This window comes from Trichoderma gamsii (genome assembly GCF_001481775.2).
Source record: "Trichoderma gamsii strain T6085 chromosome Unknown Scaffold_41.2, whole genome shotgun sequence".
In the NCBI taxonomy this organism is placed as follows: domain Eukaryota; kingdom Fungi; phylum Ascomycota; class Sordariomycetes; order Hypocreales; family Hypocreaceae; genus Trichoderma; species Trichoderma gamsii.
Window position 1 is genome coordinate 92,404 of NW_020171378.1, and position 15,083 is coordinate 107,486.

General features: G+C 45.8%; 4 protein-coding genes across 4 annotated transcripts; all 4 read left to right on the forward strand.

The window, feature by feature from the left end:
- Positions 1-1,222: 1,222 nt before the first annotated feature.
- On the forward strand, positions 1,223-2,921 carry TGAM01_v208986 (L-amino acid oxidase; the record flags this gene model as incomplete). The annotated part of the gene is made up of 3 exons (XM_018807409.1): positions 1,223-1,855; positions 1,915-2,625; positions 2,679-2,921. 3 exons carry the CDS (start codon positions 1,223-1,225, stop codon positions 2,919-2,921), a joined length of 1,587 nt encoding a protein of 528 aa, XP_018659396.1.
- A 2,650-nt stretch (positions 2,922-5,571) lies between these two features.
- TGAM01_v208987 (hypothetical protein) lies at positions 5,572-6,240 on the forward strand (the record flags this gene model as incomplete). The annotated part of the gene is made up of 1 exon (XM_018807408.1): positions 5,572-6,240. One exon carries the CDS (start codon positions 5,572-5,574, stop codon positions 6,238-6,240), a length of 669 nt encoding a protein of 222 aa, XP_018659395.1.
- A 1,635-nt stretch (positions 6,241-7,875) lies between these two features.
- On the forward strand, positions 7,876-10,839 carry TGAM01_v208988 (hypothetical protein; the record flags this gene model as incomplete). Its single annotated transcript, XM_018807407.1, has 1 exon — positions 7,876-10,839. One exon carries the CDS (start codon positions 7,876-7,878, stop codon positions 10,837-10,839), a length of 2,964 nt encoding a protein of 987 aa, XP_018659394.1.
- A 2,713-nt stretch (positions 10,840-13,552) lies between these two features.
- On the forward strand, positions 13,553-14,425 carry TGAM01_v208989 (RTM1; the record flags this gene model as incomplete). Its single annotated transcript, XM_024550458.1, has 3 exons — positions 13,553-13,574; positions 13,661-13,912; positions 13,980-14,425. 3 exons carry the CDS (start codon positions 13,553-13,555, stop codon positions 14,423-14,425), a joined length of 720 nt encoding a protein of 239 aa, XP_024404792.1.
- Positions 14,426-15,083: the final 658 nt, after the last annotated feature.

Genomic DNA, 15,083 nt, shown 5'->3' on the forward strand with positions numbered 1-15,083 from the left:
ATTCCAGTAAATAGTGCTTCTCGATTGGGTTATTACTGTGAAGGGAATCTTGCCAGAAATAACATCTCGCCGCAATATGATACATCACCTGCTTAAGCAACGAATTCTTACCATTGGCAAGGAATATCGTATAACTTGCGAAAACAAGCCTAACCCTTGCCATGACGTTATTCACAATCTAACTTGTCAAAGTAATTATCCAGTAACATCAATCAAAACAGGAAAAGTATGTCAGATCGATAGATTACTAACTCTACTGGACACCAGCGCAAAATGTTTCCCCAACGGTTGCATCCCTACAACTTAAATTTTACCCTCAGCCCTAGCCTTCTTCCTTGCCCAGTTATCGTTCTCTGTGAATCCCAACGTAGGTATGCAGGGCCTTTTGTGTGTCACACGAATCTCATTGCCGCCCACATTTTGCAACCGATATCCGGTTTCTGGTCCCCTGCCTGCAGCATTGCAGCGTGGGATTAGATTGCCTCTTAAGATGTTAAAATTTTTTCTCGCCAATGGGACAGCTAGATTTGTATACGCAGTTGACTTGCCCAAGCTAGCGTATTCCTTGGTTTAGAACTGCTACCGATTACCTTGTCAAGTTGCCCAGTCTGTTGCCCAGTCTGTTGCCCAGTCTATTGCCTTACAAAGAAATAGTAATCACGGGTTTTGTCCGTTCAGCCGTCGGTTAGCTACGCTTAATGGTCATATGACAGGAGGTTGCATAGTATTATCACAGGCCGCGATATGCGATATATTTTACGAAATACTATCTGCAAACACATTTGACTAAACCTTTGATGGAGGTAATAACTGATATAAGTTCTGTTCCATAGCAAATACGTGTCTATATTACCGAAAAGAGTAAACAATATCTCAAGCTATTCCAGCTACTTACTGTAACTGATGCTGAGGCCAAAAGTGGCAACATAACTGGGTTTGGGCTGCTTGCGAAGTTATGCCGTCAAAACTTCATGTGGACGTGTGATTTCTACGCCTTCCGGATGTTCTTGCCTTAATTGAGCAGACCTGCAGTAGCCGCTCTTCTGCTTTGAACTCATCTATATAAACAATGTCCAAAGTTCTTTGTGTACATATCAGGACATTGTGGCTTCAAGTACACGCTACCTTTGTCTACATTGCTAGTTTGATGTTACAATCTAAAATTCTTCTCCCATCGCTCAGAAAGTATCGGACTGCCTTTATTTCTCTTTCAAACTTCAACATGCATGTTGGAATAATTGGTGCAGGCATTTCAGGCCTCTATACAGCCTTGTTGCTACGCCGAGAAGGCCACAAAGTGACAGTGTTCGAGGCGGCTGATAGAGTCGGTGGCCGTATCTATACATATCGCTTTACGCCCCAAGCTAAATCCGAAGATGTTTACTTTGAAGCGGGAGCTATGCGCATCCCTCGCTCATCTTTGCATTCCAAGGTCTTTGACTTTATCCGCTATCTCAATACACATGGTTTTGCTGGAGACAAGATTGAACTTATTCCGTATATTCTTGATCATGAGAATAACAGATCTTTCTTCCAAGACCGAAAAGGCGCCTTACAAGACAGTAAATGGGCAAATGAAGCTGGCCTTCCAGAGGCCTATCGCAATAAGACTCCTCAACAACTACTTGGAAGCGTCGTACTTCCGTGGTTGTCTATACTTCGGCAGGATTTTGACGATGGGTTTCAAAAGTTGCTCAAATATGACGAGTACTCATTTCGAGCTTATCTCCGCCTCATTGTCGGGTGGCCCCATGAAGTTATAGAATTCGTTGAGCTCTTCTGCTCCCAGACCAATCAATACGATCTAAGCTTTACCGAGATAATTATGCAGAACTTGGATTTTGACACGAAAGATGTAAGCTCCTTCCGTTTTCGCTTTGTCTAGTGGCACGTTCTAAAAGTTCAATCATTTAGTGGGCAACTGTTAAAGACGGCATGTCACGCATTACCCAATGCGCAGCTTCGTTAGTAGGCTCAAAAAACGTTCGTCTAAACTCGCGAGTGGACCGTATTATAAATCTAGACAACGGAAAGGTCCAACTGTCAGCGCAGGGTCTTCATCAAACGTATACTGCTACTTTTGACGCTGTGGTAGTTGCCACTCCTCCATCTGCACTTCACAGTATTGTGGAGCGTCCCAGATGGTCTTTCATGAAAGAACAGTCAATTCGCGGCGCTCACTACGAGCCTCTCTACAAGATTGGCCTGCATTTTCGAACGCGCTTCTGGGAGCGCTCCAGTGTCAACCCATGTTTTGGTGGCCAAAGCACTACTGATCTTCGCTTCCGCTGGATTGTTTATCCATCCAATGATCTTGGCAGCAACGGCTCCGGTGTCTTGCTGCTTTACAGCTGGATGAGTGATGCTGCGAAGTGGAGTGGGCTATCGCGATCGGAGAGAATCAAGATTTGTTTACATGATCTTGGTAAGTATTACGCAGACGAGGTTGATATTGATGTTTACGAGCAGTTCATTGAGGCGTTTGACATTTCATGGTCAGCCGAATCAAGCGGTGGGGATGCAATGTTCCTTCCAGGCCAATTCTCTCGTTTCTTCGAAATAGCAAAGAAGCCAGAAGGTAACATATACTTTGCTGGAGAACATCTATCAAAGCATCACACTTGGGTAAGAGACTCCCAAACCAATGCAAGCACTTGTTACTCACTCACTTCAAACAGATCGCGGGGGCTATAGACTCGGCTTTACATACAACCGCCCAACTTCTGGGCCGCCCCATTCAAGCTAAGGTTGACACTGACGACACTGATATCGATTCTATAAGCCCTCTCTTAGCCCTCGGTCGGGAATTCTTGACTCTGGATGATCAGCGCCGTGCACAAAAGACAGACATAAGTTCACAAAGGTTCAAAGCCTGTGTGATTCCAAGACACCTGAATGTGCAATATATGGAGGTCTTTTGAGGAATTTTAGAAAAGAAAATTGTTTGAAATGTATTTATTGTATGTATATCCGTAGTAGAGATTACGGGCATGCTGTTCAGATTTTGGACCATTGCATAGATGCGCGAGTTATCTGTTTGTGTCACCTTCAAGATCTGTTTCAGCAGTGAATCGCTTGTTTCTTGTAAGGGATTTTCCCATTGTTATTTTGCATAGGAAAACTCATTTGTCAACTAACAGAATTTCGCCTTGGTGTAGAGTCTTACTACGAAGGCCATATGAAGGGAGACCCTAAAGGCCTGGCTATTAGCTATGACTTGTTCAGAACGCACCATGATGCTGCCTCTCTCATGTCAATAAGGCGGGCTAACTATTTTTGGAGGGTAGAGCCGTATGTCACTTAACATCTTCCCTATCACATCATCCACTTCGGCTTCTTGTTGTGGTATGCCTTCAGCATGTGGAACAGCCTATACATTCAGGATGTGGTTGACCCAGCTGTCACTTCTTAGGCACGCAATTACTAGCACATGTATTGACAACTAGGTAGACTTGCCGCAAGTGGGGAGGGATTCAAGATGCGTGCTGACACAGTGTTACACTAACAAGTGATTCCCTGTAGGATTAGGCAGCGAGAAGGCTATATAACGGCATTGGATCGGCTGTAGACAACTAGTTCAGCGGGCGCTGCCGCTGTACCTTGGCAGTTGAAGCAGCCAACCTTGTATATACTCCACAAATACAGGGGCCAAGTGACTCAAGAGAATAGGACTAAAGAAACATAATTATAATCCATATAAGAGAGGTAAAGATAGTACTCGTAGTTACTTTATATCAGTATATATATATAGTCTTATATATGCATATAAATATAACTTATAACTTTTATACTCTTATATAGTCTTATATATAGGTAACTTCTAGTATATTTAGTAATAAAATGTATTGACTTCTATAAAACTTTAGTACTTAAGTATATATATAAATCCCTAGGGAATACTTTTACTAATCTAAATAAAGAAGTTATCTCTGGTTATAAAAGTTATATATTAATTAAGAGAAAGCTAATACCAACAGGACCCTTGCTCATTGTGTGACCTAAGTACTTTTAGGCGATATGTAAAAAGCGCAGAAAGTAGTACAGTGTCAGCGTTTTAGCGCCCATGAACAGTTCCGCCGAGCCACTGGCATTTGAAATCATTTAACAAAGGTTGAATGTACCGAGCCCACCTCGGCCACTTAAGCCGGGCACCTATCCTTTGTTGGAGAGAAGAATACAACATTACGTGGACATATGAAAATTCATCAGAATCAGCATGACATGCGAATAGCTCAACGACCCCCACTGACACTCGACATTACCAACAGTCGGCTCATACATCTCTTTCTTTGCCGAAATGCCGACAGTTTCCCAACCAACTTCCTCCCGGTTTTATATGCAGTGTAAGGTCGGAACTAACTATCCTACTGGGGATTGATACGCCCTGCTTTCGACGACCAACAAACCTTCCCCACCATGAATATCTGTTTTAGCGCGCGGCCGCTTTGCTGGGGTCACAGCTGTTAAGTAAAATTGTTATAATTATAAAGTAAAATTTCTATTCTTGCGATAGCTTGACAACTTGTGGCAGCTATGAATTTCTTCGGAGTCTAAAAAGCCCCATATACTTGCTCTTCCAACTACATACACAGGTTGACAGCTGTAACTCGCTCAGCTACAAGCCGGTTTTCGCAACATATAGAGGTTTCATTACTTGCCATTTTGAACCCCTTTTGATAACAACCTGCTATAATGAAAGAAGAGGCTGCCAGCAATGAGTTCCCAGCATTAGATGATGCATTGGGTGAACTCGAATTTGGCGAAATCGAGATTATCACAAAGTTGGAAGGGGATGATGATCCGTTGAATTGGTCGCTAATGGCAAGATGTAAGCAATCATTTATTACTAGTATATGGGAAAGAGTTGTAGTGAATATTGACCTGATGTTAGGGATGTACACGATTATCGTCGTCACAATATCAGGCATCGTTGGTTTTAGCTCTAGTGTCTATTCACCGGCCATTTCATCAATTGCTGAGAGTCTCCATGTCTCTAACTTGATGTCTACACTGGGATCAACGACGTTCTTGATCGGCTCAGCAGTTGGTCCTCTTCTCTTTGCCCCATTATCCGAGATCTGGTAAGTTAGCTGGCATAGGTCAGGTAGCCACGCAGCGCTAATTGAGGGCAGGGGTCGCAATCCGCTCTACTACGGTTCATTTTTTTTATTTTGCCTCGCCATATTGGGATGTGCACTGGCACAAAACATAACAACTCTATTGGTCTGTCGTTTCTTTGCTGGGCTGTTTGGCTTGCCTCCAGTCGCAAACACAGGCGGCTCAATCACCGATTTGTGGCCCCAATCCCACCGATCTGTCCCGCTTGCGCTTTACACAGCGGCTTGTTTCTGCGCTCCGGTTTTGGGATCCCTCGTCGGTGGGGTTTTGACACAAAACCTGTCTTGGAGATGGACATCGTGGGTCGTATTGATTATTGCAACTGCAATATATATTATTATGGTAATTGCTCTTCCAGAAACATACGCCCCTAGACTGCTTGAGATCAAAAAAGCCAAGGCTGGTATCAACACGCGGAAAAGTGTTCGAACCACTCCTTTCACTCAAAGTCTAATGCGGCCATGGATCATGCTCTTCACAGAGCCAATTCTCTTCTCGTTATCACTTTATATGGCTTTCATCTACGGTGTGCTCTACCTAGATTTTACCGCTTATCCAGTCGTTTTTCAGAAAGCACGCGGGTGGTCCCTTGGCATTTCAGGATTGGCATTTACGGGAATCGGTACTGGGATGGCCATCGCCACTGGTCTATCCCCGTACGTCAACAACATTTACTCCCATTACAAGAAAAAGATTGGCGCGGTACCTGAAGCTCGCTTGCCGCATTTGATCCCAATAGTTTGGCTGTTGCCGATTGGCATATTTTGGTTCGGATGGACAGCACTGCCCCCGACACATTGGATCGTGTCTATTATTGCCGGTGTGCCTTTTGGCTTTGCTTTAGTGATGCTTTTCCTCGGTATTAATGCATATCTCACCGACTGTTATGATCGTTATAGTGCCAGTGCCTTGGCGGCTAATACGATGCTTCGCTGCCTTTTTGGAGCAGGCTTTGCTGTATTTGCTACCACAATGTATGAAAAGCTTGGTACACCGTGGGCTACTAGTATATTGGGATTTGTTTCTTTGGCTCTGGGAGTATTACCATTTGTGTTTTACAAATTTGGAGCCAAATTACGAGCGGCCAGTAGGTTTCATATGGATGTCACTAGTCATAACTAGGTAGTGCTAGAACTGTGAATGCGAGCCCCTTTTCTTCGGATAAGAACCGTTCCGCAAGGCATGAATGAAGGTACAGTGTTATTGAAGACAGATACAGCTTCAAACGATTGATAAGTTAGGCTTGAGGCGACTGTTTGATCTAGCTAGGCACATGTAGGCACATTGCTAATAGCACGTATTATAACGCAGGTGTTTGTTACAGATATTATCTTTTTTTTCATTCTCTATTGACATGCTTGCTGACTTGTTATACATTTGGAAGTGATGATTGAAGCTACGAAAGAAAAGAAAGCTAGAAAAGTAATCGAGTCAGGGATTAAAGAGTCATTTACCTGAAAACAAAAACAAGATCCCTGGAATACTATTCTCTCGACTATTCAAAATGAAATTTCGTGCGACCCTTCCTTGTTCATCAAGCCGAAGGCCTTGCCTTGCCATGCCATTGACCTTCTCACACTAATAAGCGGTTGGCTGCTGGCTACCACATACTCCTCCCTGCATACATGTGGCTAGTTATATGGGTTTGTTGCCAAAAAAAAGTGCTAATTTCGCATTGTGATTGGTGGCTCGCGCTATTTTCAGTCCAAGACATTTTACGGTCTTACGCCAAGGCCACGTGCAGTGCATTTCCCGCTCCTTGTTCCAGCGAATAATTGCCACTGTAAAAGAGACCTTGTTCTAGACCAAAGCTCCGAAAGGGAAGTACAGGTACATATATCATTGGTAGGCCGAGCTGCTCTCCAAGCGAGATAGGCCTCAATACTTGGTGCTGGATCCAAACGCGTGGCCGAATCTTACTATTTAGAATAGATCATCTTGCTGCTCCGAGAGACACGCAGCTTTGCGAGCTGGCTACAAAATACGGAGTAAAATCGGGTGCAAATGGTAAGGTGCCATGCGGGGAGCAAAAAACACCGCCGCCTATCACTAGCAATTTCTCTGGCAGACCGGCGGTGTTTTTTGCACCCCTATTGGGTGCTTGGTAAGGATTATGGATAGGAGCCTTGGTATTACTTGTAGTTGCGATGCACCATGGTGCGAGATGGTGGCGAGTGGAGAGCATCGCGAAGTCTTTGCTAGCTTCCGGACCACTACGACCACACTAAAGGAGATGCCTTCCCCTTCTGCCCGAATCCCCTGGATCGAGGCGTCAACCTTTTCAAAATCCAGGCCCGGAAAAGAGAGAGAGTATCCGCGGCTTGATAGTGTGTTTCAGCAGCCATGTTTAGTGTACGCACAGACTGGCCATTCAGATTCAGCTGCGAGATACGAAGCGCAAGTGTAATTGCAGCTATCCGAAGGCCATCACCAATCAGCTCCACATGGCCGATTCTAGGCCAGCACGGCATAATGCGATTGGCTGATCTGGCAAGAGCTGAAAAGACTATCGTGGAATTGTGGGGAGATTACACTAATTGAACATGGGCTATCCATGTGCCTCGTGGCCACTACGGGGCTCGATGATGGCCTGGACGCCAAAAGCAATGAGTGTTATTCGATTGAAAATGGGCCATCGGATCTGATGATTCAGAGAGGCCTAGCTTGAATAACTATTAGAGTCTTTTCCTGCCCTGCCCGGTTTCCCGAGGCTGGCTGAGCCTGTAATGCTACGCGCTGCTCATTCTGCTGGGCAAGATGCTTTCATCACCGTCGGCAGTCGTCGTACCAAAGGAGAGTTCGGTTAAAGAATTTGACTTTTTTGAGGCTCTCTCCATCACACCTCAGAAAGATCCCTTCTCAATAGACGACGAAGAGTTTCTCTCGTTGCCTGGCACTATTCGCACGCCAATCACACCAAAATCAGTTCCTCTGGCGACGACGCCACTGTCTAAAGCCTCGAGCGCCACTAACATCAACTCTTCTTCAGGCCTGCACGCGCCTGTCAAACAGCCCGCAAAAATGTCTCGCCAGTTGCCCAAAGCCCATACAAGATGCTCTGACCTTTGCCACAATGTTGCGGCTAGTGGAGATCGAACCTCTGTCCGCATGCTCGAATACCTCACCACGGTCAAGCAACTTTCGCCTAATGTCGATCGATTGGCTCATTTGTTCCTCGATACCTGCCAGATTCTCTTCTCAATCGAAGCTGGCCTTGGAGAATGTGGACGCTCGACCCCAGAGTTGCCGCCTGACGTTATCTCGGAATTGGACAAGAAATTACGAGTTGCTCAATCTGACTTCAATATTCTCGATGAAATGCTTAGCAAACTCCTAGAATATGAACGCAAAGGCAAGATGGGAAAGATGAGGCGTGGCTGGGGCAAGATATTTGGTGATACAGACATCGACAAAATAACGGCAATTCTCGAACGAACAAAGGAAGGCTTGAAGATGAGTGCGCTGCTCTTCCAGTGGACACTAGGCACCGAACGAATTGAACGCGGCATGGGCATCGGATACACAGGGCTCGCAGCGGCGTTGAACAGACTGGATGATAACTCTGGACGTGTGAAAACAAAGGCTTCCGAGCCGGACATGTCGCGTCATCGCCCGTCTCCTCTTGGCCACGGGCATTTGTCTGCCGAGGGACAGCATCAGCAAATGCAAGCATCTCCAGCCGCATGGAGCGAAAGATCCTCTTCTCGTAGACCCGATTCCAGCTTGGCGAATAAGCCATTTCCAAATTCGCGCGGTCCATCAGACGATATCCTTCATCATTACAGCATTACCACTCCGAGCTCGATTATCTCAAACGAGAGAGTCAATTCGGGCATTGTTGCAGCGTTTGATCGAGCCAGCACGATTGGAGACACGTCATCCCATACTGGATCAGCAGAGTCAGATGCCCTTTTGGAAGAGTTGGCTGGCATGGATCTTGGACAGTCCAAGGCCCTACGTCTGAAAGTTGACCCTTTCACGATGCCCCGCTGGACCCCTCGTAGCACAGCAGGCTCGGATGCCGAAAACCTGAGGGGCAGTATCATTTCTGCTGTTCGAGGAAAAAACCATAAACTAATTGAGCAGTTGCTGGATAGAGGAGTGTCTCCTGCAGCGGCGCTGACAGAGGCTGTCAACCTCCTTGATGCCGAAAGTATCCGGCTCTTACTTCTTTTCGGGGCCGATCCTAACGAGGCAGATGGCGATGGCATCACGCCACTTTTTGCGGCAGTTCAAAAGATGTTCTTTTCGGGAGCAGTCACCCTCCTAAAGTATGGAGCGGACCCCAATGCTTTGGTTGGCCTAGAACTGGAGTCTCCTCTATCATCTGCCATTTCTACTCACAAAGTTAGCTTGACACATCTCTTATTGATGTATGGAGGTGATCTATCTCACAGCACCTCCAATGGCAACACGCTGTTAATCGCAGCTATCAACAAGAAAACCCCAAAGAGAATGATTGATCTTCTTCTCCATTATGGCGTGGATCCAAATGAGAAGAACAGAGAAGGGAAAACAGCGCTCTTTGAAGCGATTAGCTCCTCTCGAGTGGACATCACGGGCAGCCTTTTGACTCATGGGGCGGATCCAAACCTCCCTGGACCCAAGCACATGCTGTGGCCGGCAACATACCAGACGCCCTGTCTTCAACTACTTCTTAACCACGGTGCAGACTATAAGAAATGCCCTGGCATTATGGAACTGGCAACTAGTATCAATAACATCGAATCAGTGCGCGTGCTTTTGAAAGCCGGTGTCGACCCCAATGCCAAAAAAGACGGTGTTTATACTCCTCTTTGCACATCCATCCGAGACAACCGAATGGACATATTTCAGCTGCTGCTGAGCAGCGGCGCAGATCCAAATGTCAGTGCTAGCGAGTATCCGGCCTTCAAATGCGTGACACACAACCGCGTCCACCTCTTGCCTGCGCTTGTCACTGCTGGCGCGGACCTGCACTCCCCCAAGGGAATACTAGAGACTGCAGTTAGCTCAAACAACATGGAGGCGTTATTGTGGCTACTAGACCAAGGCCTCGACCCAAATGAGAGGAATCCCAAGGGAGCGTCCCCATTGACAAGCGCCATTCGAGAGAGCCGGATGGAAATGATAGACGCCTTGATCGCCAGAGGAGCCGATCCCAACAAGCGCGGACAAGATTGGCCGGTATGCATGGCTGTGCGGAATCCGTTGATACTTAGGCGCATCCTGTCGGTGCTTGCCGAGCCACGCGCTTATAAAGGCGTCATGGAAATGGCTGTGGCCGCCAACCAGATCGAGTCTGTCAAGTTACTGTTGGCAGCGGGTGTTTCGGTGGAGGATAAGAACGGTGGTGTTTTCTCTCCATTAACCACAGCTATTCGCGAGGACTTGAAGGAAATGGTTCATTTCCTCATCAATGACGGCCATGCCGACCTGAACGCTCCCGGCGAGCATCTTCCCATTGTCAAGGCAGTCAGAAGATGCCGCGGTGACGATACGGAGATTCTCGAAATGCTTCTTGAGAAGGGCGCCGATCCAAATAAAATCTACAGGGGCTGGAACGCCTTTATGCAGGCCGTTGAAAATGGCGACATGAGGATTTTAAAGCTATTGAGCAGCAAATTCAGCGTTGATTTGGAGGCTAAAGATGACCAGGGACGGTCAGTCATTGATATCGCGTCTTCTCGAGGCTGGGAAGAAGCGGTCAATATACTTCTTGAGGGTAATTTTAGGCTTTAGATGTGTGGCCAGTCATTTACACATTTGTAGATATTCATTTTACAGTGTAGCGCGTTTTCGAAACCACTGAGTTGTCTCATCCCGATTTGAGAATGGACGGCGACTTTTCTCTTAATACGAAGTTCAGATACATTTAGTTTAATTACATAAGAGCGGCAACAACTCCCATCTTGATCTCCGGTGTCTTTTTAATCCGCAGGTTTGCCGCAGTAGTTATCCAGCATCGAGTGGGGCAATCCATGAAACTAAGCGGTGGCTGAGTCTTCAATGGAACACAACGTACGCGCGTATTCCGCATAATAGATCCAAGAATCAATTGCTTTCTAAGGGGTTGCTGTGCCATAAGACATTCAGTGAAGTTTCCTTACCATATTACGACGAAACTCGCCAGCCAGTACAAATCAGCAGCACACTGGCTCAGACACTATAGAGCCAAACTTTACTAGGTCTTATGCCCTTGGACCTATTGCACCGTCTTCAATAACCCCCCGACCATGCGCAGTTCTCACCGCAAATCCCGAAATGGATGTAGAGAATGCAAGCAACGCCATAAGAAATGCGATGAGACTTCGCCCACTTGTCTCAATTGCACCATCACAAACCGATCCTGTTCATACCGTCTTACGCGTCCAATGCATCGGTTCAGCCGCCCGAAAGCAGTCTCTTGTGTATCAACGCTATCGGTGCGAACGCTATCGCCGACCATCCAATGCAATACTCAGCAATGGCAAGCTCAACAGTATGATCTAGGGCATCTTGAGTTGCTTCACCATTTCGAGTCAGGCGCATTTGAAGCGAGTATGCTACCTTTGCCTGTCTCGATACGCATGGCGATCATGCAATGTGCTCTTACCGACCCTTATCTCATGGACCAAATTCTTGCGCTATCGGCAGCGCACATGAGCACTTTCCGCCGAGGACAGCAACAGATGTTCAGCAACAAAGCAATGGAGCTTCAAACACGAGCTTTATCATTGTTTAATAGAGTGGAAACCGATATCTCGAAGCAAAACTCTCGCTCTTGGTTTCTGTATGCATCATTTCTTGGCCTCCAGATTATGTTCGAGACTTTCCAATGCAGAAACTTTCAGTCATTCTTCGATAAACTCGCCACGTATTTTCCTGTCCACCGAGGTGTGCATGCTGTGATACAATCAACGTGGCCAACTATAAGGGACATAGTTGAAGAAATTGTCGGGCAGCGACAGATAAAAGACACAGCCGAAGCCGATCGTGAGCGACCTGAAGCATGTGGTCATTTGGATTCTCTAATTCACGAAAGTGATCTTCAAGAGCTAGATAAAGAGGCATGCTCCCAAGCAGTTATAGCTCTTCAGCGCATTTTCGAGATATTTGAAGTGGATTCAGGGACCCACATTCAAATTCCTTTTACAGTTTCATGGACAATTCTAGTGTCCGCCAGATATGGTGATATGGTTAGAAGCCGGATCCCAGAGGCACTCATTATACTGTCTTTCTATGCTGTGCTGTTGCACCGTCTGCGTACGTTTTGGGTATTTGGCGACTCGGGCCGGTTCTTGATCCAGTCAATCTCGGCTTATTTAGGGACACAATGGGAACAATGGCTGTTGTGGCCAAATCAACAATTGGCAGCAACATGACTTTGGAATGTTAAAAGGAGTGTAACTTCGGGTACCTATGCCGTGTTGCAACCAGGATGTAAGGGTGGCGTGAAGTGGACTTGGGGGAGGCCAAGACTTAAAGCTTATAATTGCTCCCTATGAGGGAGGCATGAAATAGATATCAGATAGAACGGAAGCTGAATTGAGCGCTCGGGTCTCGCATTCACCATGTTATGCTTATTATTGCCGTATGATTTGACTGCAAATTTGCTAAAAGCGCAAGATGAAACTAACATCTAGAAACACTTGCCACGTTAAGCTCTACGCAAACCCCCACCTTGCTTGCAAGAAAACGGGACTAACGTAGTGGAGACCAATAGATGAGCCAATGGTAAGCCCAGGAATACGCAATACGCGGATAACAAGGGGCTGGCTTCGAAATTGGATCCGGCTCTTGCATACACCGTTTCGTCAGCTTCGTGTTAATTCGTACACCAGCGATGAGGGCTACTATTGGTAGAATTTTCTCCAAGCCTATCCGTAGAGCTAAAACGAGGCGTAGACAATACATCTTTCCCGTTGCTGTGGGGAATGCTAAAACTGTTCACCAATCAGTGACTTGACAATACGCTCATCTACACACCAAAGTTGTGATAATCTGATAACATCGGAGAAGTGAAAGACACCGAAGGGTATGCCACCAAAGAACAACTACCCTTTCTCTCTTTACAGTATAGTTTCCGTGGATAGAACAGATTTTAAGGCTAGCTCAAGGCTGTGTTGGATCCTAGCACTTAGGGAAAAATCCTAGAGTGAAAATATGTAAAGGGTTTATATATCTTAGCTGCATCCTCTGGCTCGTTTCAACATGGAATACCTATTTCTTTAACAAACTGCCTTCCACTATTTTTCTCTTCTTCTTTAGACCTTGCATCTTACCACCTTTATTTAATTCGTTGAAGCTGCATCAGCACCGCAATATCCAGGATGAGCACCAACTGCGTCACGGACTGGCAACATGCGGCCTTTTCCTTCTATCGCTATACCCCTTCTACCGCCGCTGCCGCTATATTCTGCGTTCTTTTCTTCTTGTCCAGCGTACTACATCTGTTTCAAATGTGTAAAACAAGATGCTGGTATCTAACGCCATTGGTAATTGGATGTTTTTGTGCGTTTATTCCCAGCCACAGCTATTCCAAACCGTTTACAATGGTGCTGACTTAACATTACATCTGTAGTTGAATTTATTGGTTTTGCTGGCCGAGCCGCATCGGGGGCACAAAAAGCAGGCTGTTGGACACTGGGACCATACATCACTCAAAGCATGTTCATTTTGATTGCACCGGCATTATTCGCAGCGTCCATCTATATGATACTCGGCCGAATCATTATACTTGTTGGCGGGCAAGAGCACTCGATTATTCGACCACAATGGCTCACCAAAATATTCGTTATTGGAGACGTCGTTTGCTTCTTTCTTCTTGCTGGAGGTGAGGCTTCTTCTCGTTAAAGATATCACATTCGAACCAACTGCTTACTGTTATATCTCATTACTAGGCAGCGGTATCTTAGCTTCGAGCAAAAACAACCCGTCCTCCTCAGATGCCGGTAACAATGTCATCATTGGCGGCCTTGTTCTCCAACTCCTTTGGTTCGCCATTTTTGTCACTGTCGCGGCTGTTTTCCACCGCCGATTAAATTCAGTTCCGACTAGTCGCTCGCAACAACCAGACTGCCGCTGGCGAAAATACCTCCAAACACTATACATTGCCGGTTGCTTAATCATCATTCGAAACTTGTTCCGTGTAATTGAATATGCTCAAGGGAATGACGGGTACCTACTTACGAAGGAAGCCTTTATTTATGTTTTTGATGCACTGCCAATGTTGGCTGTCGTGACTTGGCTTCACTGGATGCATCCTGGAGAAATTGGTTTATTGCTTCGTGGTGAAGATACATTCAAGAATGGACTTGAATTGATTCACCATCGCCCCAAGAACTAGAAGCAGTCGCTTCGAAAGCAGCCACCAGCGCCAGCTAAGATGAATGCGTTATTCTTGTGGTCAATACACCGCATTGAGGATCGGAAAAGGTTTACAAACCAACCATAACCTTTGTGCTCATCTATCTGCATATGCAGCAGTATCAAATGATTCGCATGATATATCATACTTCTCATGCTGATACTGATGGAAATCTAGAGAGTGTGCTATGAAGAGGAGCGGCTTTTGTGTCTGAATATTTGACTAGTTATAAAGAATTATATGTTGTCTTCCTTCTAGTTTAATATCTTTGGGTGATTCATAGTAGCTTATCTGAATACCGCCATGCAAAACATAGTGGCCTACATAGCTGAGATGTTTATGTGATTTCTCTGATGGTGACTCAAATTGCCCCTTATAACAATTTTGAGTATGTTATTACCGAGTTTCACAAAAATAGGGTTTTTGAAGAAGATCTGCCTCCGTTGGCATAAGGTTAATAACTGCATGTAACCTCGCGCTGAGTTACCATTTGCGAGTATTTAAAGACACTGGAAGCGCCAGCGTACGTTTTCTGTTCGAGATAAAACTGCTAATCCGGCTCAGGATTGGATGATCTATTTCCATTTGGGCTCCGATGCGCGCTGAGATTACAGCTCAATGAGAGGAGAGCTTTCAG